Source organism: Notolepis coatsorum, assembly GCF_963971535.1.
Source record: "Notolepis coatsorum genome assembly, chromosome: 2".
Taxonomy (NCBI): Eukaryota; Metazoa; Chordata; class Actinopteri; order Aulopiformes; family Paralepididae; genus Notolepis; species Notolepis coatsorum.
In genome coordinates this window covers 223189834-223214816 of record NC_140166.1, presented here as the reverse complement: position 1 = coordinate 223214816, position 24983 = coordinate 223189834, and the positions used below count along the sequence as shown (strand labels likewise).

Here is a 24983-nt window from a genome sequence, read left to right as displayed (position 1 = left end):
CCACAGCCCACATCACATCTCACTAAACCCGTCTTTGCTTTACTCCGTCTCCCTCTCAACCTCCAACTGTCCTTCTGTGCACTTTTCTTTTTTTAAAGAATCCTACATGACCTCAGAACACTGTATCCTGTAGCCTATAGAGTATAGAGACACACATTGAATTTAATATCTTAACCCTTTCACTACGACACTACAGAAGGTTAACCTTTCACTACACTACGGTTAACCGTCTGTAGTGTGGTAGTGAAAGGGTTAACCATTCTGTGGTGTGGTAGTGAAAGGGTTAAGGCACGATAGGCAAGCAGGGTTAGTCTCGTAATAATAATCTCCTATGCAACGACATTTCATCAAAAATAGCACTCTGTCACATTATAAAAGTAACATTTCCAAACTAAAACCAGTCAATACAACAACAAGCATTAAAAAAAACAAAAGGCTATTGATTCTACATTGTGAGGAGAGGCGCCGTTCCGTCCTTTTTCTCTTTTTTCTCTGCGTCGGACTACTTGAAAACATTTGAAAGATTTCAGGAGCGACATTGTTCATTTGAAAAATCTTAATGAAACAATAAAAACGTTACACTCTGACCATCGTTTGATCTTGTCGTGTTGTTTTGTTGGTTAGATAGTCTTGTGGGTAGCTAGGTTATTATCTTATTAGTGTGTAACAGAATGAAAAACGTGGTCTTGTCTGAAAATGAAATAATTACAGCCAGGTTGTTTGTGACTTAGCTCGTCATAATGTGTAGCTAGTAGGGCTGACCTTCGAATTTTCTTTTGGAATTCGAAGCTTCGGGCCAAGATTCAAATTCGAAAAAAATAAATAAAAAAAATCAATTATTTAAAAAATAATTATTATTATTTTTTTCTTTTTATACATTTTTTTAATGTTGTGGGACTTGTACAGCACTTTGTTCAACTTTGTCAGTGGTGTAAAGTGTAAACCTTTTTAAATCTTAGACAAACTAAACACTTTGCTTTCATGAAATATTGTAAGCCGTCATTTGAGGCTTTATAAAAGCAGCACAATGAACACAAAGTCCGACCTCATCTTAAATAACAAACAGCATTGCTTGTTGTAGTTAACAAAGAGAGGCAGAGTTGATTTAGCAAAAAAATATATATATATATTTTTTTAAATCATAGCCTATATATATTCTTTTTTCTTTTCTTTTTTTAATAATCAAATTAAATTTTCACATTCGAATCCCATGCCCATCGAACTTATTTAAGACAGCCCTGGTAGCGAGCGGGTGAGTTAGTCGACTAGTCTCCGTGACTGTGGAGAAAAGGTCGGTGGTGGGTTGTTGTTGTTGTTGTTGCAGCTTGAATTCTAAAACATATACACTTATATAAAAACTTTACACTTTGATCCTTTTGGTGGCATCGGATCTGTCCGTTTATTTTTTTATCAGTCCGTTTATTTTTTCCCCCGCACACCGGTCGGGGCTAAAGTGGCGCTAACCGGGCGGTCGGGCTAACGCTAAGCTAGTCCTCGCCCTGGCTGTACAGGATGTCGGCGGTGGTGTTCTTGCGGTGGCCGGGTGGCACCAGGTGCGCCGGCAGCTCGTTGGGGATCTCGTAGCCCTCCAGCTTCACGTTCATGAGGTGCTGCGCCAGGGCGAACTCCTCGTCGTCCAGCATGCCGTCGTGGTCGCAGTCCGCCAGCTTCCAGATCTTGCCCAGGACGGTGTTGGGCAGGCGGCTGTTCATCATCTCCTTCTTGGCGTTGACGCCGGTGATCTTGCCGTTGACGGGCATCAGCGTGTAGAAGATCTCGTCGTAGCGGTGCTTGTCGCGGCTCACGATCCAGTCCTCTGCGTCGGCGCCGGCGTTGATGCCCTCGGCGTAGCCGTGGCCGAAGGGCCCGTCCTGGGAGCCCTCGAAGGCGCCGCCCGACACCATGGGCGGCGGTGCGTTGGTCTCCTCCTCGCGGATCATGGCCATCAGGCCGGCGATGCGGTTGGCCAGCATCTTGTCCACCGACTCGATCAGCTTCACCTTCAGCGACGAGAACTTGCTGAAGTCGTAGTGCTGCAGCTGGTCCTGTGGGGGGGGGCGAGAAGGGGGGGGGGGGGGGGGGGGATTAGCCCTTTCACTACCACACCACCACATGGGTTCACCCTTTCACTGTCGTCACATTGCGCTAGTTTGCTAAAAAGTTATGAAGTCACGTGGCATTATTAGAAGGATTTCTTCTCTTGTGAAACGCTCCTGTCTTTTGACACTTTATTATAGTTTGATATACCCATATTTATCGTATTGTAATATTATTTTATTTATTATTATTATTGGATGAGAAGGGGGGGTGGGGGGGGGGAGGAAGAGAATTGGAGATTAACCATTTCACTGCCACACGACAAAGGTTTTTTTTTTATAATTTTTTTATTATCTTTTGCCCCCCTCCTTTTTTCAGATTTTTCTCCCATCCCACTGTTAGTCGTTATGCCAATTCCCAACCCCCTTCCTGGTTGTTGAGCACCCACCCCCTACTGTTGGTCCGGGAGGCTGGAGACTGTCACATGTTTTCACATGTGCAGCCAGCCTGGCAGCGCAGATTCTCACTGGGAGAGTGTAACGTGTGGGAGGCCGCACTACCTCCCTCCAGATCCTACCCTCGCTGTGCAGGCGCCCCGACCGAACTGTAGGGGTCGCTGTCCACAACGCCCAGGACCCACCCACGGCTTCCCTCCCCCTAACTCAGCCAAACGAAGTTAGTATAGCGATCAGCCCGAGCCAAGGCACGACAAAGGGTTAACCCTTTAACTACCACACTACCAAAGGGTTAACCCTTTCACTACCACACTACCAAAGGGTTAACCCTTTCACTGCCACATGGCAGAAGATTAGTGTGGTAGTGAAAGGGTTAATAGGAGGTGCAGACGAAGAGGATTTACACAAAGGGACTTTTGAATGGTTTCATAACGGAGATGCAGCACGCTTGAGGGATGAGAGACGGAGATACATCATACATCAAAATAAAATAAAATAAAAAGCAAATCAAATATTGCTTTAATAAAAACACAGAACTACCTTAACACTTTAACTCAGGCCCCGTTTAGACGGAAACGCTAGCAGGTGAATCCGCAAAAATATTTTTGCTGATGTGCCTTTCGTTTATACGGAAACGGCGTTTTTACGGGGTGAAACCGCAAAAAAGTGAGACTACCTTCCAGGGTAGAATTCCTAGAAACGCAAAAGCTTTGCGATCTCGTCTAAACTATCAAAACGTATAAATCTGTTAAAACGATGACGAAAGGGTTGCCACGGCTCTGGTCGCGCGTACTGCTTACGTCACAGGTAGCAGGTATGCGCCAGTAGCCGAGACGTAAACAAAGCAAGTATGTCTGACTTATATCAACGGAGATCACCTGAAGGCTACATTGGCAGTACTTTTAACCCTTTCACTGCCACACGACAGAAGGTTAACCCTTACTATCACACAACCGGCTGTCGTGTGGCAGTGAAACGGTTAAATACACAAGAATCTGTCCCGCGGCGTGACGTGAGTGGACCCACTGTCTGTGAGTGACTCTGCTTTGGTGCAATCACATTCCCCATCCACAGTCTGCGAATCAGAGGCAGAGTAGGGCGGGTCTTCACAGCACGTCATGTGACATATGCGCCAATCGTGTGACAGTGGGGCTCCGTCGTCCCGAGTCGTTACAGCGTCGTCTGCACGCAGAATTCCGTCCCAAAACGCTCGTTTAAACGTACAATTAAAAGTGAAACCGCAAGATGACTTTTGCGGTTTCTGTTCACAAAACGCTCGTCTAAACGGGGCCTCAGTGACACAGAGACACTGAGACACAGAGACACAGAGACACTGAGAGACACAGAGACACAGAAACACTGAGAGACACAGAGACACAGAGACACTGAGACACAGAGACAGAGACACAGAGACACTGAGAGACACAGAGACACTGAGACACAGAGACAGAGACACAGAGAGACACAGAGACACTGAGAGACACAGAGACACAGAAACACTGAGAGACACAGAGATACAGAGACACAGAAACACTGAGAGACACAGAGACACAGAGACACAGAGACACTGAGAGACACAGAGACACAGAGACACAGAGACACTGAGACACAGAGACAGAGACACAGAGACACTGAGAGACACAGAGACACAGACACTCAGACACTCAGACACAGAGACACAGAGACACTGAGACACTGAGACACAGAGACAGAGACACAGAGAGACAGAGACACAGAGACAGAGACACTGAGACAGAGAGACAGAGACACAGAGAGACAGAGACACTGAGAGACACAGAGACACAGACACTGAGACACAGAGACACAGAGACACAGAGACAGAGACACAGAGACAGAGACACAGAGAGACAGAGACACAGAGTCACAGACACTGAGACAGAGACACAGAGACACTGAGACAGAGACACAGAGACACTGAGATACACAGAGACACTGAGACACAGAGAGACAGAGACACTGAGACAGAGACACAGAGACACTGAGACACAGAGACACAGAGAGACAGAGACACAGAGACACAGAGACAGAGACACAGAGAGACAGAGAGACACAGAGACACAGAGACACAGAGACAGAGAGACAGCGAGATAGAGACACAGAGACACAGAGACACAGAGACACTGAGACACAGAGACACAGAGACAGAGAGACACAGAGACAGAGAGACACAGAGACACTGAGACACAGACACTCAGAGACACAGACACAGAGACAAAGACACAGAGACACAGACACAGAGACAGAGACACTCAGACACAGAGACACAGACACTCAGAGATAGAGACACAGAGACACAGAGATACAGAGACACAGAGACACAGACACTCAGAGACACAGACACAGAGACACAGACACTCAGAGATAGAGACACAGAGACACTGAGACACAGAGACAGAGAGATACAGAGACACAGAGACACAGACACAGAGACACTGAGACACAGACACAGAGACAGAGACACAGAGACACAGACACTCAGAGACAGAGACACAGACACACAGAGACACAGCCTGGTCGTCCAGACAGAACATACAAAAGAGCACGGCTCCCCAAAGAGAAGCGATTCCTCCAGCTGTAGGAAGGAAGACCAAGCCAGGACAGAGCTGCTCTTTCTAACAGAATGCCCAACCTCCAGCCAGTCAGAACAAAATACACCTCCTGATTTTGACCACATGACCAAGATAAACAAAATACCAATCATGTTGGGAGACATGGAGAGTGACCCCCCCACACACACACACATATCTTACATAGTTGTATTATCATTATTTTCATATTGTTGCTGATATCCATCAGTTACAGTATGTTCTTGCTACCCCTTTTCCTCTCCTTCTAAGCACAATGGATGTTTGTTTATTTATTACAAAATATCGTTGACATGGTTGTTGTTTTGACCTATAATGTTAACAAAATGTTGTATTGTTTGTATCTGTACTTGGGATCCGGTGAACAAACAACTCATCACAAACTAAAGACTTGACAATTCTTTTGTGGGAAGAGAAGGCTTTGATCGGTCTGTGGTGAATTTTTGGAGAAGATTGGAATAGATTAAAGCAGTGTTTCTCAAAGTCTGTTGCAGCTGCACTGTTCTCCATGAAAATACCATTTCTCAAAATCTGAAAATCATTATTTAATAAAACACAGAAAAGGATCACCAAGTTACTCTGGATAAAAAAAACCTTTACAGACAACATTGAGACAAAGCTTCCTGACACATCTCCATCCAAACTCTTGGAAGAACTCTTTGAAATATCATCTGATACCACCTAGAGAGCTAGTTTCAGAGTGTGGTGCTGAGTACCAAGTATCTCATCTCATGGCCCACCAAGTATCTCATGATGCAGCAGTTAAGGTGTTGATACCATTCAGCACCACATACAGTGTCTGTGTGAAGCTGGCTTTTCATCCATGACAGCTCTGAAAACTAAATATAGGGCCAATTTGAAAGGTCACGATATTGGTGTTATTTCAATCAATTTAAACATGGCCCATTTCATGACTATTTTGTTGGGGCGAGGGGGGGGGGGGGGCCCAAAATATTTTGGTCCGCCAAAGAGGGGCCTGACAGAAAAAGTTTGAGAAGCACTGGATTAAAGGAACACGCCAACATTTGGGGAAATTAGCTTACCGTCTTGTCCAGAGAGAGACAAGAAGATAGACACCAGTCTCCTCTCTGTGCGTTCAGTAGAAAGATATCTGGCTGCACGTTAGCCTAGCTTAGCACAATGAATGGAAGCGGACAGTGCCGGCTAACCAGCACTGTCCACTTCCATTCATTGTGCTAAGCTAGGCTAACGTGCAGGCTAGCTTAGAAAGCATTTCATTGGAAGCAAAATGTGTATGCTTGTGCTGGATGACTCATCAACATAATTTTTTTGTTTTCCAGTCAATTACAGACATATATGATGATGATTAATGCTAAAACTTAAAGATAGAAGATATAGTTACTACACCTACGACCACAATGTTACAGTTTCTTCAATTTGCTTGCTAGTCTGTGATTATTATCCTCCTCTTCTACTAACCGGCCACAGGGTTAGTTATTATTATCATTACTGTAGTAAAGCTAAACGTTGTCGCTTCCCTTGTTCGTTTTCAAAATAAAAGTCGGACTCTGGGTCCCTTTTCTAAAAGTATCAAACAATACTATCATCACGGTCCGCGATCTGTATCGTTCTATTTCAGTATCGCTCAGTGTCTTCACACAGTGTGTGAGGACACATGAGCTGTTTTCAGTAAACAACAATGAAGAAACAGCTGAGGAATCTGCTGAAAACAAGGGTGGTCCCCCTCTCTCTCCATCTGTCTCTCTCTCTCCGTCTCTGTCTCCCTCTCTTTTTTTCTCTCTACCTCTCTCCTTTTCTCACTCCATCCCCTTATCTCCATCAAAAGATAGAGGACACAGATGTGGCTTTAGGGGCATGTAATGGGATTACAATCTTTTTTTTTTTTAGATTTACACGAAGAGGGACATGAATAGTTTCATACTGGAGATGGAAGGATCAGAGAGAGAGAGAGAGAGAGAGAGAGAGAGAGAGAGAGAGAGAGAGAGAGAGAGAGAGAGAGAGAGAGAGAGAGAGAGTCTAACACGCTTCTACTGTGCATTCAGTAGAGAGAGAGAGAGAGAGAGAGAGAGAGAGAGAGAGAGAGAGAGAGAGAGAGAGAGAGGGAGAGGGAGAGGGAGAGGGAGAGGAGAGAGAGAGAGAGAGAGAGAGAGAGAGAGAGAGAGAGAGAGAGAGAGAGAGAGAGAGAGAGAGAGAGAGAGAGAGAGAGAGAGAAGAGAGAGAGAGAGAGAAAGACTAACACGCTTCTAATTGTATAATAACTCAACTTGGCGTGCTATGACGAAATAATGTCCAACACCTGGGTCGTTTAGCTGATTCTGCCAGGTGTTGTTTTAGGGCATTATTTGGTCGCAGTGAGCCATGTTGACCAGAAGCACGTGGTCAGAAAACACAGAGCTGGTGAACAAACAGCTCATTCTGGACTAAAAACTGGAGAAGATTGGAATAGATTAAGTGCCTCAAGGCAGCTTGCTACCATTTTTGGGGACATGTAATGTGATTACAATCAATTCATTGTAAATAGTTTTGACGGTTATTGGAAAGGAAAACAGTAAATGAGATTAAAAGGATTCTTTAGAAAACGAAAAATGTCACTGCTGTTGGATTACTGAGGAAAGTAAAATAAATAAATACATTTGACTATTGTATTAATCATGAAAGAATGGCTGATGTCGGTTGTGGACTATGAATTGTCTACACACTACACTGTACACACTGTACATGCTATATCTATATCTGTATGGATTTGTTTGGTGTGTGAACTGCTGTAGGTGTCATTGAGAATGGGGTCCACTTTTTGTTTTACTGTCCCGTCTACGGGGACGTAAGGGGAGTGCTTTTTAGTCAAATGTCCTCCATTTAAGTTGATTTTCTTGAGTCGTGCTTCAGGAAGGGAACTTTTTCTTTCTTTTTTTATCTACTTTTTCTCCCATTTTCTATTTTTCTCCCATCCCAATTTCATATTGTCCAATTCTACCCTCCCCTGTCTCGAACGTTGTTAGGCCATGCCTCCCACTGGTCGGCTGCAACGTGGACGAAGCCTTGCATCACGTGTCCCCTCCGGTACTCGAGGAGGCAGCCGTCGCATCTTTTCACCTGCACAGCGCAATCTCTCAGCGTCGGGGGTCTGCGTGGGAGGGACACGCCGCCCCCGTTGCTTCCTGATTCTGCTGCGCAGGCGCACCAACCGACCTGTAGGAGTCGCTGTCCACATCGTCCAATCCCCACCCACCAGCTTCCCACCCCTAACACTGCCAATTGCGTTAGTATGAACGACCAGCCAAGTTGGTAGCAATGCCGAGAGAAGGCAGCTTGGCTAAGACCAAGCTGTAATCTGTATTGATGTGATCCGTATTCAAATAATGAATTGTAATGTAATAATGGAACACCACAACAGTAGTTTTGGTGTCTTATAACCCCATGAGGGTTTGGACACTTTGTGTGCATGACACGAAAATAAGATAATCAATCAAAATCCTTGTGTGTGTTTGGTAGGAGTGGCGACCTTTGACTGGCGTTGTCTGACACCGCCCCTTTTGGCCTCAGTGTAGTCCTTTGTAAAGCAGGAAGCTGGAGCTTGTGCGGTAGTTTAGGGTAGGGCTCCATCTCTGGCCCGATGATTGAAAAAGACTATACTGTAGCTGGAAGCCTAACATACAAGAATGTCCTCTTAACACATTGAGTGCCACGCCCCTTCCGGGAAGTGACCTGGCCTTGCCGTCCATTAACCCCATGTAAACGTAGTTGTAGTTTGTAGAGCTAAACCTATATTTTATATTATAGCTATGGGTCTAATAACGCCGTCGATTGTCAGTGAGTTGCTTCCAGTCAACGTGCAAAAAACTGATTATTTTTTCATCCGTACATTTCCGTTTTTGAATATGAATATAGTTTGGGTGCTTCTAAATAATAACAGGAAAGACGCGAAAACAGCGTTTTTGTGTAATTCAATAAACACGTCGTCATTTTTCGCCTGATTATCGAATCTTCCTGAAATCAACGCTAGATTATCATTATTATCCTTCCTCGTGAATACATGAAATGTGCCCTGGAGCGCGGCGCTCCCCCCCCCCCCCCTCCCCTCCTGCACCCAACGGCACACAGCCACACACATAAAACACAGATAGCTTCAATCGCGGTAGAAAGAAATATCAGATCAACGCAAGCTTTTATCTATAGAGTCCTTACCTGGTATCTGATGTAATGCAAAAAAAAGAATCCAATTATCTGATCGCCATTCCAGTTATCCACAGCGATCCTGTCTCCGACATTATTGGGCATTGCACATGAACGGGCGGGGCGGGGTCAGTTGTCCAAACCATCCCTACAAGCGTGTGTTTTGCCGGAGTGTTTAGGACCCACCCCCACGCCGAAGCTCGGTAGAGAAAATAAACGACCCCATTTCTAATGGAGTGCAATAATGGCCGAAGGCGTTAGAGGGCGGTATAAGACCGTCTGCCAGCTCAGACACTCAGAACAGTATGCACAAGGTGCCCCGCTGAATTATGAATGGCAATAGCGATTAAAAGAAATACTGTGAGAAAAACGTAGTTCTACGTTTCCGGCAGTCAACCGTCGGGCGACAGAAACGTAGTTCTACGTTAACGGCACCCAATGTTTTAAAGGAACACGCCAACATTTGGGGAATCGGGACTGTCCGCTTCCGTTCATTGTGCTAAGCTAGGCTAACGTGCAGCCAGATAGCTTTCTACTGAACGCACAGAGAGGAAACTGGTATCTATCTTCTTGTCTCTCTCTGGAGAAGACGGTAAGCTAATTTCCTAAAATGTTGGCGTGTTCCTTTAAAAATACTCTGAAAAGACTGAAGTGATATTCGAGGTACTACGGCTGTCCTAGTGATTCCGTCTTATGAAACGACCACGACCTTTAGTCAATTAGTTGTTTTTTATGCCCCCCCCCCCCCCCCCCACATGCTGAATGCGTTATCTCCCGACAAAAGATAAGCAGGTCTCAGGTCAGCACTAGATTTAACAATCAGACTTTATTTGATTAAATCAAATCAACTAATCGATTAGTCGACAAATTGTCCACTACTAATCAACTAGTCGCTGATTAAGAATATCTTTAGTTGCGGAACAGACCTATGATGTGGAAATAATCTATATGAACCTGGTACCATCAGCGCACACACACACACACACACTGCAGCTGTTTTGTGGGGCAGGCCTATAGAGGGATTTGGTTGTGTGTGTGTGTGTGTGTGTGTGTGTGTGTGTGTGTGTGTGTGTGTGTGTAGGGTATTACACAGTGTTTGTTTCCTCTGGTGAGACACATTATGAGGGGAATGTGAAGTATTATGCAGCTTGGTTCCCTGTTGTCAAATTGTATAACACACACTAACACACACACACACACACAGTACTTGTCTCCTGTGGAGAGTTGTAATGTCCTCGTTGCTGCAGTAGAGAGAAGAGGCCAGCTGGTATTTACACACTGAGTCATTAGGGTGTCGGGGGTCTCTGGGTTCATTAGTTACACGTCATGTTATCAGTTCTATTCTATTCTATTCTAGGACACGTCGTTCCCTTCTATGTTTCTTTTTTATTGTTCATTGTTTTTTGGTAGATATTTTATTGTTTTTTTTCTCCGGCAGAGAGAGATGAAGTATGGGAGGATAGACGGGGGAAGACATTCGACAAAGGTCGCTGGGTCCGGGAGTCGAACCCCCGGGACGGCCATGTTGCACCGCAGTGCTGTACGTGGTGCGCCCCCCTGGAGCCCCCCCCCCCTTCTATGTTATTCTATTCTAATCTCTTTTCTGTTCTGTTATTCCATCCTATTCCATCCTTTCTGTAGTCAGAAGAGTCAGGGGTTAAAGCCAGAGAGGGTGTGGTTGTTTGTGGACTCATTGTGGTATTTCCATAATTCTGTGGTGACATTTGGTGATATTACCATTGGTGTTAAAGGAACACGCCAACAGTATGATTAAATGTGACGCCTACCGTCTTCTCCAGAGTCGGACGAGAAGGTAGATACCAGTTTCCTCTCTGTGCGTTCAGTAGAAATCTATCCGGCTGCAAGCTAGCCTAACTTAGCACAAATGAATGGAGGCGGATACGGACCACTAGCCTAGCTTAAAACTCCGGGAGAGGTGTCCATCCCCCTCTTCCTCCACTCCTTCCTCCCTCCCTCCATCCATCCATCCCTCCCTCTCTCTATCTCTACTTCCCTCCCTCCCTTCATACCTGCATCTACCTGCATACAACGAATAAACAATGTGTAGTTCAAGACCGAAATTATTCAAATATAAGGTGATACATAAATATAAAACCGTATTATAATCCTAATCCTATTTTATTATAACATAACTGTATTAAAAACGTGACAAAAAAATAAAAATTTTTATATGTTTTGTATATTACTGTAAAAACTGTACACTAAAACTATGAAACTTTCGTAACCTTTTGTTTTTGCAGAATCATGTACTGAATTATGTTTTTTTTATAAAAAAAAATGGGTAACACTTAATGATAACACTCAGTTATAAGACCTTTATAACGTATTTGTAGATAATGAACTAATCATGAACAAACCATTTATATACATTCGTAAATTATTATTAAATCATTTATAACTATATTTGTATAACATTTACAGATTAGTTCTACATTATTTATAACTCATTATCAACATTGTTTGTACTTGATTTGTTCATCATTAAATAATGTTGTTTAATGTGTAGTAACATATTTGTAGATGCTTTGAAAAATGGATATGAAAAAAAAACGACTATGCTGTACCTCCATTTATTTGTTCATGTTCAACAAATTATTTGTCAAGACATTCATAAAACACCTATAAATCATTTGCAGATGCTATTGTGTGCCCTAATCCAAAGGGAAGCCTATTCATCATTAACAAATGTCTAATACAGTTAGTTATTTGTTGACTTTTTCATCACCTGTTACAAATGTTGTGTAGACAACTTTCGGATCCACCCTTCTTTGTGACACCAAAAACATGTCATACATTTCCTACTACTGTACATTGCATTTCAAAAGAAGACTGAAATAAAAAATCATCCCCTCCCTTCATACCTGCATCTTGGTGACGTTGGGGAAGTCCCCGGCGCTGATGTGATGCTCTCTCTGCAGGATGGTGTAGATCTCAGGCAGCCTGAGGATCAGCTCCTCTTTCTTCTTCTCTCTCCCAAAGAGAGACGGCATCTCCTTCTTCAGGTAGCTGATGATGTAGGCATGCACCTGGAACCACACACATCGGTCAGATCAGATCAGATCAGATCAACTAGATTTCTACTGGTTTATTTTTATTCAATTCTCCTCCTCTTCTTCCGCAGGTAGCAGGTGATGCAGCGACAGAGGTAGTGCAGTCAATTACTGCCTCCCAATCGCACGCATAACCCTCAGACTATTCTCTCCTCCCCCTAAGCCCCCTCACCTACCTACCTCCCTCCCTCTCCCCCTTTCTTCTCTCTCTCTCCCTCTGGTTCTCACTCTTCCTTTCTCTTTTTCCCTTTCTCTTTTTCCCTCTCTCCCTTTCCTTCTCTCTCCCTTATTTATTGTTGTCCTTGTATACTATTGCTACTGTCATTTTGTATTTTATTTACTTGTATGCATGTACATAACCTTGTTTTTGTTACAGCCTCACCCACCCCCCCCCCCCCCCCTTCCCACAAAAGGCCTTTGCTTTTTGGACAGGCTGCTTTTGTATATAAGAATTTGTTCTTAAAGCACAACAATCTTATATGATTTTTAAGGTGTTTTTTAAATGTCTGTTTGTCTTCAACCCTAGTTAGTGCAGGTGGTAAGGAATTCCATGCAGTCATGGCTCTATACATCACAGTCCTTTTCATTGCATTTGTTCTTGGCATCGTTACAGTACATCTTTCCATTGACACATGCCTGGTGGAGTAACTGTGTCTGTTGATTGTGAATTGTATCTCATCATATAGACAAGCAGGTTTTTTGTTCTTATATATATTTCTAAAAAACATTATTATTATTACATTAGTAGCAGCCAAGAAAGCATTGACTAAACTGTGGTACAGGGTAGAAGCACCGACGAAGGAACAATGGACAGAGATAATAGAGGGGATACAGGAAATGGAGAGAATCACACATATGCTGAGGCTGCAAGAGGATAAATGTGAGTCAAAATGGGAAAAGTGGGAGGAATATAGGAAGAAAAGGAACGACATCACAGAAGAATGAAAAGGAAACAAGAAAATAAATGTAAATGTAAATAAACAATGTAAAAATAGAATGGACCGAAGGACCCATGTCACCCTTTTTTCTTTTCTCATTTTTGTCAATCTTCTATTTGTTTTTAATTTTTATTTCCTTTTGATATTATGTCTTTATGGTTTTGTATGTTGAAATGTATTGTCTATGTTGTTTATAAATCAAAACTGAAAATCAAAATGTAAGTTTAAAAAAAGAAAAGCACCGTGATGGTGTCGCGGGACACAATACGCTAGTTCCAGTCAGGAAACCATGGAGCCATTACTAGACTGTTCCATGTTCCCACTTCCTCTAGTACCCCAGGCCATCAGGAAGCTCAATGACTCTATGTGACATCAACCCAACCATCTACACTCATTGCACACACATCCACATGCACACACTCACTTTAAACAAACGCTCACCATTTTACTGTATGAAGCACATTCTCAGGGGCTCATACTTAGAACCAAGCATTTCACTGTAATGTACATGTACTGTATACACGACAAATAAAAGCAAACTTGAAACTTGCGAGATAATCCGAACATGTAGAACCATGCCCCAGTCGATCAGAGCTTTTATATTGTCACTTTTCCGCACCTTCCCCCGACCGGTGAATGCCTCATGCCTCCGCGGATTCCCAGAGGTATTATGCGGTAGGTACGTGAACCATAGCGTGATCGACTGAAAACTTTATTTAACAGATTGCAGAATGGGTACAATACAGTACGGCTCAATACACACAATTGTTAAGGGGATGCAGACCAGAGAAAGACGTTTGTCTTGTTTACATCAGGGTCCCCTGATGTAAACTGGGGGTTTGTCTCTACGTGTTCGGGAGGCCTGTATTCTTAACCCAAACGGTGCATGCTTCCGCGTTCCCGTTTTGCGCTCTGATTGGCCACTGATGTTTCTGGTCGCACCAATCGTGTGACGGCAAGTTCTTTCCCCGGTTAAGCTTAGGCACTCTTTCGAAGTTGGTTACGGTTAGAGTTTGTCTTAGAGTGTGACGATAGAACGGTTAGGGTTAGGTTTAGGGTTCGGGTTTGCTGCTGGTCGAGGCGGAAATGGGCGCGTCACGCGATTGGGCGCACATGTCACATGACCAGAAACGTCAGTGGCCAATCAGATTCGCAAAACGCATGAACCGTTTGGGTTAAGAATAGACGCGTACGGGAGACTCAGGTGCACAAAAACCTGATTATGATCATGTCTCTACCGCTCAACGACAGCCCAAGTGAATTACGCGAAGGGGAGCAAAGTCTTTATTATAGGCCTTATGCGCACTGTCTTTATGCTACGGAGATATACACTTAAAATTTTGACGGAGAGATACAATTTAACACAAACATTTCTAAAGATATTAATGCTTGTCTGCATATTCTCACACCGCCAACAAAGTAGCCTACTGGGTCCATTGTCTCGGAATGGATTTGGTAGCTGTCGTTTTTTGCGCGTATCTGTCTCCGAAAGTACTCAGCCACACCCCTACGACACAAATGTAGTTCTTTAAACAGCAAGGGGAATTATAGAGCCGGACAAGTTAACAATAATTAACACATTTACAAGTCATATTAAGTTTAACAGATAGAGAGCATTTCAAAGCACTCAAAATCCAATATCAAAATGTTTACCTATTTCTGAATCGCGCGACATTTTCGGCTTTTCACAATTCATTTCCGCAGTTGTCCACGATGTTTCATATCCTATCCGTGTTAAGTTTCACTTTCAGCTATAGTGAGTCCAAGCGCCTTTGATTGGCAAGCAGTTAGCTTGATGGAGTTCAAAGAAGATCATACAGACGGGTTTCACTGGGATTCTGTAGGGACCAGTTTGGACCCAAAAATGTCACCTATTGTAGCATCAGCAAACATTGCAACAGGAAAAGACTTGGGTCCTTTTAGAATGTTCTTGTTGTCACTTTGAAACAGCCTACAGACCGGCCATTTTGAAGCACAGGGGCCTGTTTACACGTCTCCAGTGCACTCCCCACTCATGTTCTACATCACAGACAGTCTCCTCCACACCGCATGTATATATTCTCTCCCCGCCGTATGTATATTTCTTGTGCCGTGTTTGTGTGGTGCTTGTACAGTGCTTGTGTGGTGCTTGTACAGTGCTTGTGTGGTGCTTGTGCCGTGTTTGTGCTGTGTTTGTGCAGGAAGAACACATGATAAATGATCTTCAAAGACCCTTTCATCCTACTGTGCTCTATAGCGCCAATTCCATCAACTAGTGGTCAGAAAAGTAAGATCTGGTATGTAAATGGCTGCTTTTATATAGCAGCTTTTATCCAAAGCGCTTTGCAATTAGTTCCTGACATATTAACCGTTCACTCACACATTCACACACCGACGGCAGAGGCGACCACGCAAGGTGCCAACCTGCACATCGGGAGCAGCTAGGGGTTAAAGTGTCTTGCTCAAGGACACATCGACACCCTTGCCCGGGAGGAGTGGCAATCGAACCCCGGGAACCGCCAGATTACCAGACGACCGCTCTACCTCCCGAGCCACTGGTGATGTGAGTTGTGAAAGGGGGTTTTACCTGAAAGGGTTTTTAGAGAACAATAGAACATACAAGTGAAAGCAGAGAGCGGGCCTCCCCCTGTTCCCAGACAGAACCCCCACCGACCAGCCTTGGCTGAGAGCTGCGTTCAACAACAGAGGTGTTTACGCAACCGCTTCCTCAATAAAGGAGCTGGGACAGGAAGGCTGGCCATAGGGGCACAGGTCAAGGCCAGGGGGGGGGGGAGAGGAGGGAGGAGGGAGGGGGAGGAGGGGGAGGAGACGGGGAAGGAGGAAGAAGGCAGGAGAGAGAGAAGGTGGGAGCAAGGAGAAGGGAGGGCGAAGGAGGAAGGAAGATAGCAGATTGAGGAAGGGGGGTACGGAAGGAGGAAAAGGGGGTAAGGAGGGAGGCAGAGGAAAGGAAACGTGTGGTGGAGATGAGTGTTGATACAGACAGCTGATGAAGATGAGTGTTGATACAGACAGCTGATGAAGATGAGTGTTGATACAGACAGCTGATGAAGAGAGTGTTGATACAGACAGCTGATGAAGATGAGTGTTGATACAGACAGCTGATGAAGATGAGCGTTGATACAGACAGCTGATGATGAGTGTTGATACAGACAGCTGATGAAGATGATGTTGATACAGACAGCTGATGAAGATGAGCGTTGATACAGACAGCTGATGAAGATGAGTGTTGATACAGACAGCTGATGAAGATGAGCGTTGATACAGACAGCTGATGAAGATGAAGATGATAGCTGATGAAGATGAGTGTCGATACAGACAGCTGATGAAGATGAAGATGATAGCTGATGAAGATGAGTGTCGATACAGACAGCTGATGAAGATGAGTGTCGATACAGACAGCTGATGAAGATGAAGATGATAGCTGATGAAGATGAGTGTCGATACAGACAGCTGATGAAGATGAAGATGATAGCTGATGAAGATGAGTGTCGATACAGACAGCTGATGAAGATGAGTGTTGATACAGACAGCTGATGAAGATGAAGATGATAGCTGATGAAGATGAGTGTTGATACAGACAGCTGATGAAGATGAGTGTTGATATAGACAGCTGATGAAGATGAAGATGAAGCTCTATGAAGATGATAGCTGATGAAGATGAGTGTTGATACAGACAGCTGATGAAGATGAGTGTTGATACAGACAGCTGATGAAGATGAGTGTTGATATAAGAGAGACAGACAGGCGGCCGGGTAGCGCAGCGGACTAAGCGTCTGTCTACCACCACAGAGACGGGGATCCAATCCAGCTGTGGTGCTTCTGGCCTGGCCGACCGTCCACACCAACACAGTTGGCAGTGTCAGCGGGTGGGAAACCCGGCGAGGGTGGGTCCTGGTCTTTGTAAACAGCGACTCCTACAGTTCGGTCGGGGCGCCTGCACAGCGAGGGAAGGACTGGGAGAGGTAGTGTGACCTTCCACACGTTACACTCTCCCAGTGAGAGTCCGCGCTGCCAGGGGAAAAAGAAGCGGTGAGCTGGCTACACATGTGTCGGAGGAAGCATGTGATAGTCTCCGCCCTCCCAGACCGACGGTAGGGGGTAGAGTGCGCAACGACCAGGAAGGGGATTGGGAATTGGCATAACGACTAACATTGGGAGGGGAGAAAAACGGAAAAAGAGGAGGAAAAAGATCATTCAAAAAAATTCAAATAAGAGAGACAGACAGTACAGGTTAGTATGTACTGTGACGACCCCCACTCTACCTGCTAATGGGTGAGTCTGCTGACTCTCAGGGAACATGGTGGAGTGGGAGGCTCGTTAGCCCAATTGGACTCACCTGGGCAGTGAGAGCTGCCTGCATGCAGATATGTGTCCCTGGTTAACTCACTCTGTGTGCTTCTCCATCTCCCAGGAACAGGTTGACCTCTACCCCTTTGATCTTTGTTATTGGAATACTAGTACTTACACCCCACTTCACTTTTCACTCATCCACACACTGCTTTCATTACTGATCCTTATACATACATATTCTTTGTTTATTTAAATCTTTGTTTGTTTAGATAGGTCTAAATAAATTATATTGTTAAAATTGCTTTCACGTGTGGACTCCCTATTTGTCACAATTGACCCGTGTGTGACAGTGTTGACACAGACAGCTGATGAAGTCATGTAGACAGATGGAGGAAAGGGTTGAGGTTGTCACAGAGTATCAGAACATATGAATCTGGAATGTAACAGAGCAAAGTGCCATGAACATAGACAGATAGATCAACAGCATGTGATGACAATGGTAGAGGGAGGGAGGAGGGAGGGAGGGAGAGAGACGGAGGGAGGGGTGGCGGAATATAGGAGAGATGGAGATAGAGAGAGGGAGGGAGGGAGGGAGGGGGGAGGGAGGGATGGTGGAGTATAGGAGAGAGGGAGATAGAGAGAGGGAGGGGGGAGGGAGGGATGGTGGCGTATAGGAGAGAGGGAGAGAGAGAGGGAGGGGGAGGGAGGGATGGTGGAGTATAGGAGAGAGGGAGATAGAGAGGGAGGGAGGGAGGGGAGGTGGAGTATAGGAGAGAGGGAGAGAGAGAGAGAGGGAGGAGGGAGGGATGGTGGAGTATAGGAGAGATGGAGAGAGAGAGGGAGGGGGGAGGGGAGGTGGAGTATAGGAGAGAGGGAGAGAGAGAGAGAGGGATGGGGGGAGGGATGGTGGAGTATAGGAGAGATGGAGAGAGAGAGGGAGGGGGGAGGGGAGGTGGAGTATAGGAGAGAGGGAGAGAGAGGGAGGGAGGGAGGGAGGGAGGGAGGGAGGAGGGATGGAGGGAGAGATGGTGGAGTATAGGAGAGAGGGAGAGAGAGGGAGGGAGGGGGGATGGTGGAGTACAGGAGATAGGGAGAGAGAGGGGGAGGGGGGAGGGATGGTGGAGTAGAGGAGAGGGAGATAGAGAGGGAGGGAGGGAGGGAGGATGGTGGAGTATAGGAGAGAGGGAGAGAGAGGGAGGGAGCGGTGGTGAGTATAGGAGAGAGGAGAGAGAGAGAGGGGGAGGGGGGAGGGATGGTGGAGTATAGGAGAGGGAGATAGAGAGGGAGGGAGGGAGGGGGGATGGTGGAGTACAGGAGAGAGGGAGATAGAGGGAGGGAGAGAGATGGAAGAGTAAATGAGAGGGAGAGAGAGAGAGGGGAGGGGGGATGGTGGAGTACAGGAGAGAGGGAGATAGAGAGAGAGAGGGAGGGATGGAAAAGAAAAGGAGAGAGAGGGGAGGGAGAGACAGAGGAGTAAAGGAAAGAGATGGTTGGAGAAGGAGGAAAATTATAAGGAGAAGATGGCGAAGAAGAAGAAGAAGAAGAAGAAGAAGAAGAAGAAGAAGAAAGAAGAAGAAGAAGAAGAAGAAGAAGAAGAAGAAGAAGAAGAAGAAGAAGAAGAAGAAGAAGAAGAAGAAGAAGAAGAAGAAGAAGAAGAAGAAGAAGGAGAAGAAGATGGCGAAGTAGGAGAGGGAAGAGAGAAAGATGACTTTATTGTAATTGGAATGTGTCTTTCACATACTGTTATCTCCTAGTTACATAACAGCTATACACACAATCACCTACACACATGTGCATTCCATCAGCGAGGTCAGAGGGAGGGAGAGGGGAGGTGAGGGGAGGACAGGAGGGAGGAGAGGGGGAGTGAGGGGGGAGGGGAGGAGAGGAGGGAGGAGAGGGGAGGTGAGGGGAGGAGAGGAGGGAGGAGAGGGGGAGTGAGGGAGGAGAGGAGGAGGAGAGGGGAGGTGAGGGAGGACAGGAGGGAGGAGAGGGGAGGTGAGGGGAGGACAGGAGGGAGGAGAGGGGGGAGTGAGGGGAGGGGAGGTGAGGGGAGGACAGGACAGGAGGGAGGAGAGGGGGAGTGAGGGGAGGACAGGAGGGAGGAGAGGGGGAGTGAGGGGCGGGGAGTGAGGTGGGGAGGAGGAAGGTGGAGTGAAGGAGGGGAGGAGAGGGGGAAGGTGGAGTGAAGGAGGGAGGGGAGGAGAGGAGGAAGGGTGGAGTGAAGGAGGGGTGGGGAGGAGAGGAGGACGGGTGGAGTGAAGGAGGGGAGGAGAGGAGGAGGGTGGAGTGAAGGAGGGGTGGGGAGGAGAGGAGGACGGGTGGAGTGAAGGAGGGGAGGGGAGGAGAGGAGGAAGGGTGGAGTGAGGTGGGGAGAGGAAGGATGGAGTGAGGTGGGGAGGGGGGGAGGAGAGGTGGGAGAGGAGAAGGGTGGAGTGAAGGAGGGGAGGAGAGGAGGAAGGGTGGAGTGAAGGAGGGGTGGGGAGGAAGGGTGGAGTGAAGGAGGGAGGGAGGGAGGAAGGGTGGAGTGAAGGAGGGGAGGGAGGAGAGGAGGACGGGTGGAGTGAAGGAGGGAGGAGAGGAGGAAGGGTGGAGTGAAGGAGGGGAGGGGAGGAGAGGAGGAGGGGGAGTGAAGGAGGGGAGGGGAGGAGAGGAGGAAGGGTGGGAGAGGTGGGGGAGAGGGGAAGGATGGAGTGAGGTGGAGGGGTGAGTGGGGAGAGGAGGAAGGGTGGAGTGAAGGAGGGGAGGGGAGGGGAGGACAGGAGGGAGGAGGGGGGAGTGAGGGGCGGGAGGTGAGTGGGGAGAGAGGAAGGGTGGAGTGAAGGAGGGGAGGAGAGGAGGAAGGGTGGAGTGAAGGAGGGGAGGAGAGAGGAAGGGTGGAGTGAGGGAGGGAGGGGAGAGGAGGAAGGGTGGAGTGAAGGAGGGGTGGGGAGCAGGAAGGGTGGAGTGAAGGAGGGAGGAGAGGGGAGGAGAGGAGGAAGGGTGGAGTGGAGGAGGGGGGGAGGGGAGGACAGAAGGGAGGAAGGCTGGAGTGAGGGCGGGGGAGAGGGGAGGAGAGGGAGAGGAGGAAGGGTGGAGTGGAGGAGGGGAGGGAGGAGAGGAGGAAGGTGGAGTGGAGGAGGGGAGAGAGGAGGAAGGGTGGAGTGGAGGAGGGGAGAGGAGGGAGGGAGGAAGGGTGGAGGAGGAGGGGAGAGGAGGAGAGGAGGAAGGGAGGAGTGGAGGAGGGGAGAGGGAGAGGAGGAAGGGTGGAGTGGGAGGGGAGGGGAGGAGAGGGGAAGGGTGGAGTGGAGGAGGGGAGGGGAGAGAGGAGGAAGGGTGGAGTGGAGGGGGAGGGGAGGAGAGGAGGAAGGGTGGAGTGGAGGAGGGGAGGTGAGGAGAGGAAGACAGATGGAGGGAGGTGAGGGGAGGACAGGAGGGAGAACGGATGGAGGGAGGAGAGGAGGACAGGAGGAGAACGGTGGGGGAGGTGGGGGAGACAGGAGGGAGAACGGATGGAGGGAGGTGTGGGAGGACAGGAGGGAGACGGATGGAGGGAGGTGGGGGAGGACAGGAGGGAGAAGGATGGAGGGGTGGGAGGACAGGAGGGAGAACGGATGGAGGGAGGTGAGGGGAGGGAGGAAGACAGATGGAGGGAGGTGAGGGAGGACAGGAGGGAGAACGGATGGAGGGAGGTGTGGGGAGGACAGGAGGGAGAACGGATGGAGGGAGGTGTGGGGAGGACAGGAGGAAGACAGATGGAGGGAGGTGTGGGGAGGACAGGAGGAAGACAGATGGAGGGAGGTGTGGGGAGGACAGGAGGGAGAACGGATGGAGGAGGAGCAACGAGGTCTGAAGTAACATGAGTGATATGTAGCGCAGCCATTTACTGAACATTGAGCATTCTTTCACGCATGAAGTCCGGACGATGGCCAGAGAACGTGTGGGGGGCGTGACCAGGGGGCGGGGCCAGGCCATGGGGGCGTGTCCAGGGGGCGGGCCAGCATGTGCATCATCGTTGCCTGGAGTTGCCTCTCGCCCCCGAGTAGCACGCGGCAGGCGATTCTCCATCAGACACATGTTCTCACGTGTCAATTGACTCACTCGGTTCAGGTGAGGGGTGGCGTCTACGGTAGAGCGTGACGTAACGCAGAGTACACGGCTGGAAGAGAGTGAAGGAAGGGGGCGCTGCATCTACAACACGAGACAAAGCGAGAGCAACGCGGCACGATATCGTTCTATCTGGATGGTCTCGTCTTCGTGACGGTGGGAAGCAGCTGTGACAGCAGCTGGATAGTCCGGCCCTACTATTTACTCCAGAGTCTCGTTCATGACGGGTAACGAGCGCGTCTTGCACCCGCCACTTGAACTAGTAGTGATCCTAATCACGCTTCCCGGAGCACATTCCCACATTCCCCGCGAGGAACGGGAGGGGCAGGACGAATGCCAGATGAAATGACTCCTGATAAGCTACTGTAGTACAGTATGTTGCAAGGAGAACGCAAGGCATCCAGTAATGTTGCCGTCCGGAATGTCAAGCTGGAGAACATACTGAATGAATAAAATAAATAAATAAAGGTCTGAATCAAGCGTTTGGAATGTCTGGAATTGGAATGTTTCCCCACTGCTTTAACCTTTCACGGCGACAGTACCGTCTGTAGTGTGGTAGTGAAAAGGTTAACCTTCTGTAGTGTGGTAGTGAAAGGGTTAACCTTCTGTAGTGTGGTAGTGAAAGGGTTAACCTTCTGTAGTGTGGTAGTGAAGGGTTAACCTTCTGTAGTGTGTAGTGAAAGCTTCACCTTGTGTAGTGTGGTAGTGAAAGGGTTAACCTTCTGTAGTGTGGTAGTGAAAGCTTCACCTTCTGTAGTGTGGTAGTGAAAGGTTAACCTTCTGTAGTGTGGTAGTGAAAGGGTTAATAACACGTTCGGACGTGACAGAATACAAACGGTGTAGTAAAACATATAAATAAATATACTAGAACAATCCTGGAAACAGGTATGTCACGATATATTATTATATTGCAAGAAAACAACTCAATATATAAGTGTGTCAAAATAAAACCACACACATAGCTCCATTATACTTTTAGTCAGGGCAGTGCCATGGTTTCTCCATAGAGCTCCATTATACTTTAGTCAGGGCAGTGCCATGGTTTCTCCATAGAGCTCCATTATACTTTAGTCAGGGCAGTGCCATGGTTTCTCCATAGAGCTCCATTATACTTTTAGTCAGGGCAGTGCCATGGTTTCTCCATAGAGCTCCATTATACTGTTAGTCAGGGCAGTGCCATGGTTTCTCCATAGAGCTCCATTATACTTTTAGTCAGGGCAGTGCCATGGTTTCTCCATAGAGCTCCATTATACTGTTAGTCAGGGCAGTGCCATGGTTTCTCCATAGAGCTCCATTATACTTTTAGTCAGGGCAGTGCCATGGTTTCTCCATAGAGCTCCATTATACTGTTAGTCAGGGCAGTGCCATGGTTTCTCCATAGAGCTCCATTATACTGTTAGTCAGGGCAGTGCCATGGTTTCTCCATAGAGCTCCATTATACTTTTAGTCAGGGCAGTGCCATGGTTTCTCCATAGAGCTCCATTATACTGTTAGTCAGGGCAGTGCCATGGTTTCTCCATAGAGCTCCATTATACTGTTAGTCAGGGGAGTGCCATGGTTTCTCCATAGAGCTCCATTATACTTTTAGTCAGGGGAGTGCCATGGTTTCTCCATAGAGCTCCATTATACTTTCAGTCAGGCAGTGTCATGGTTCTCCATAGAGCTCCATTGTACTCTGCAGCTTGAGGAGCGACTCGGTCACATGTCTCTGAGGGCGGAGCTGAAACCGGAAGCCCCACTACAGCGTGTGACGGTAAATCATGACCTCACACACCATGTGACAAGGTAGGAAGGCAAGGAGAGAAGAAAGGGCAAAGGTCGCCATGGTCACGTCATGTCACAAGGCTTCATATAGGCATCTACAGGTGTCTGTGTGCGTGTGCGTGTGTGTGTGTGCGTGTGCATGTGCGTGTGTGTGTGTGTGTGTGTGTGTGTGTGTGTGTGTGTGTGTGTATGTGTGTGCACCTGCGCATGTGTGTATGTATGTGCGCGCATGTGCATTCTTTGTGTTTTATTATGTGGGGCAATTTGTCCGCACATAACCTAGATGGAAGTGGTACATGCGTGGAACGGTTTTATGCGTGTGTGTGTGTGTGTGTGTGTGTGTGTGTGTGTGTGTGTGTGTGTGGTGTGTGTGTGTGTATGCGTGTGTGTGTGTGTGTGTGTGTGTGTGTGTGTGTGCGTGCGCGCGCGCGCGTGTGTGTGTGTGTGTGTGTGTGTGCGTGTGTGTGTGTGTGTGTGTACTGTATGTTGTGTGTGTGTTACCATGCATTCCATTAGAAAGAGGTAAGGAGGGGGAAACGGAGCAGGAGCAGTCTGTGAGGTCATTTATTAGGACGGTGGAACGCTCACACGGTCTACCAGGATAAGGGTGCTGCTCGGAGGGGTCAACAAGGTCACTTGCTTTGGGGAGACCACACGCGACACGCGCACGAGCCCACACACAGCACATGATATACTGAGCTGCCTGCTGATGAATGGTCATGTAGAACATAATATTAGATTACATTATCTTCATCATACGGCACAAGTATAGTGTTGTAGTAGAGCGTGTAGATAGGCAGAGCGGCTTAGCGCAATCCTGTTACCATGGAGACGACAGAAACCTTCACCAAAGCTTGAGTGATAAACCTTCAGCGACACTTCATTCATTTCTGTCGCGCGGCAAGCTGTCAAAAGTGTCGAGCGCCCTTAGCATAAATAAGCCTTTAGTGTCCCGCCTGCATTTGCAACGTGGTGTCCCCTCTGCCGTCCGAATGAAGGGCAGGAGAGCAAAGAGGAACAAGTTATTTACACCCCTGATAAAGAGAGAGAGAGAGAGAGAGAAGAGAGAGAGAGAGAGAGAGAGGAGAGAGAGAGAGAGAGAGAGAGAGAGAGAGAGAGAGAGAGAGAGAGAGAGAGAGAGAGAGAGAGAGAGAGAGAGAGAGAGAGAGAGAGAGAGAGAACTAACACGCTTCTAATTGCATAATAACTCAACTGGAGAGCGGGAGAGAAAAATAGAGAGCACCACTAATGAATGTCAGATGTAACCTACCTGGTGACCTTAACGTCAGTTGGTTTGACACTTATGTCTGACTCGACTCCAGAAGTTGTTCTGGGGCAAAAACATGTGCCTGGTCTCCATTAGCTACAGTATGTTCAGGCTGGCTAGGTTTGGTATGGTACGGTTGGGTTTTAAAACTCACACCAACAACTATGGTACACAAGCTTTCCTTCGGTCATGACGTGCTTTATCGGGAACGGGCTGTGTGTCTTGGATGGGGATGTGGTGGGGATGGATGTGTGAGGTGTTCGGGGGACTGGCTGTTCCGGGGGGGTTCACATGCCTTCGAGCGACATGGTACTACT

The 24983-nt window shown here is 47.3% G+C and overlaps 1 protein-coding gene across 1 annotated transcript in view; it reads right to left on the bottom strand.

Annotated features, from left to right (window-relative positions):
• Nucleotides 1–1415: 1415 nt before the first annotated feature.
• Nucleotides 1416–24983, bottom strand: part of ehd4 (EH-domain containing 4) — an 85059-nt gene continuing 61491 nt past the window's right edge. The window contains exons 6-7 of the mRNA XM_084308670.1: nt 12136–12300; nt 1416–2045 (exon numbers count right to left, since the gene is read on the bottom strand). Coding sequence (XP_084164796.1) covers nt 1488–2045; nt 12136–12300 — 723 coding nt within the window. The 3' untranslated portion in view covers nt 1416–1487. The remainder of the gene's footprint in view (nt 2046–12135; nt 12301–24983) is intronic.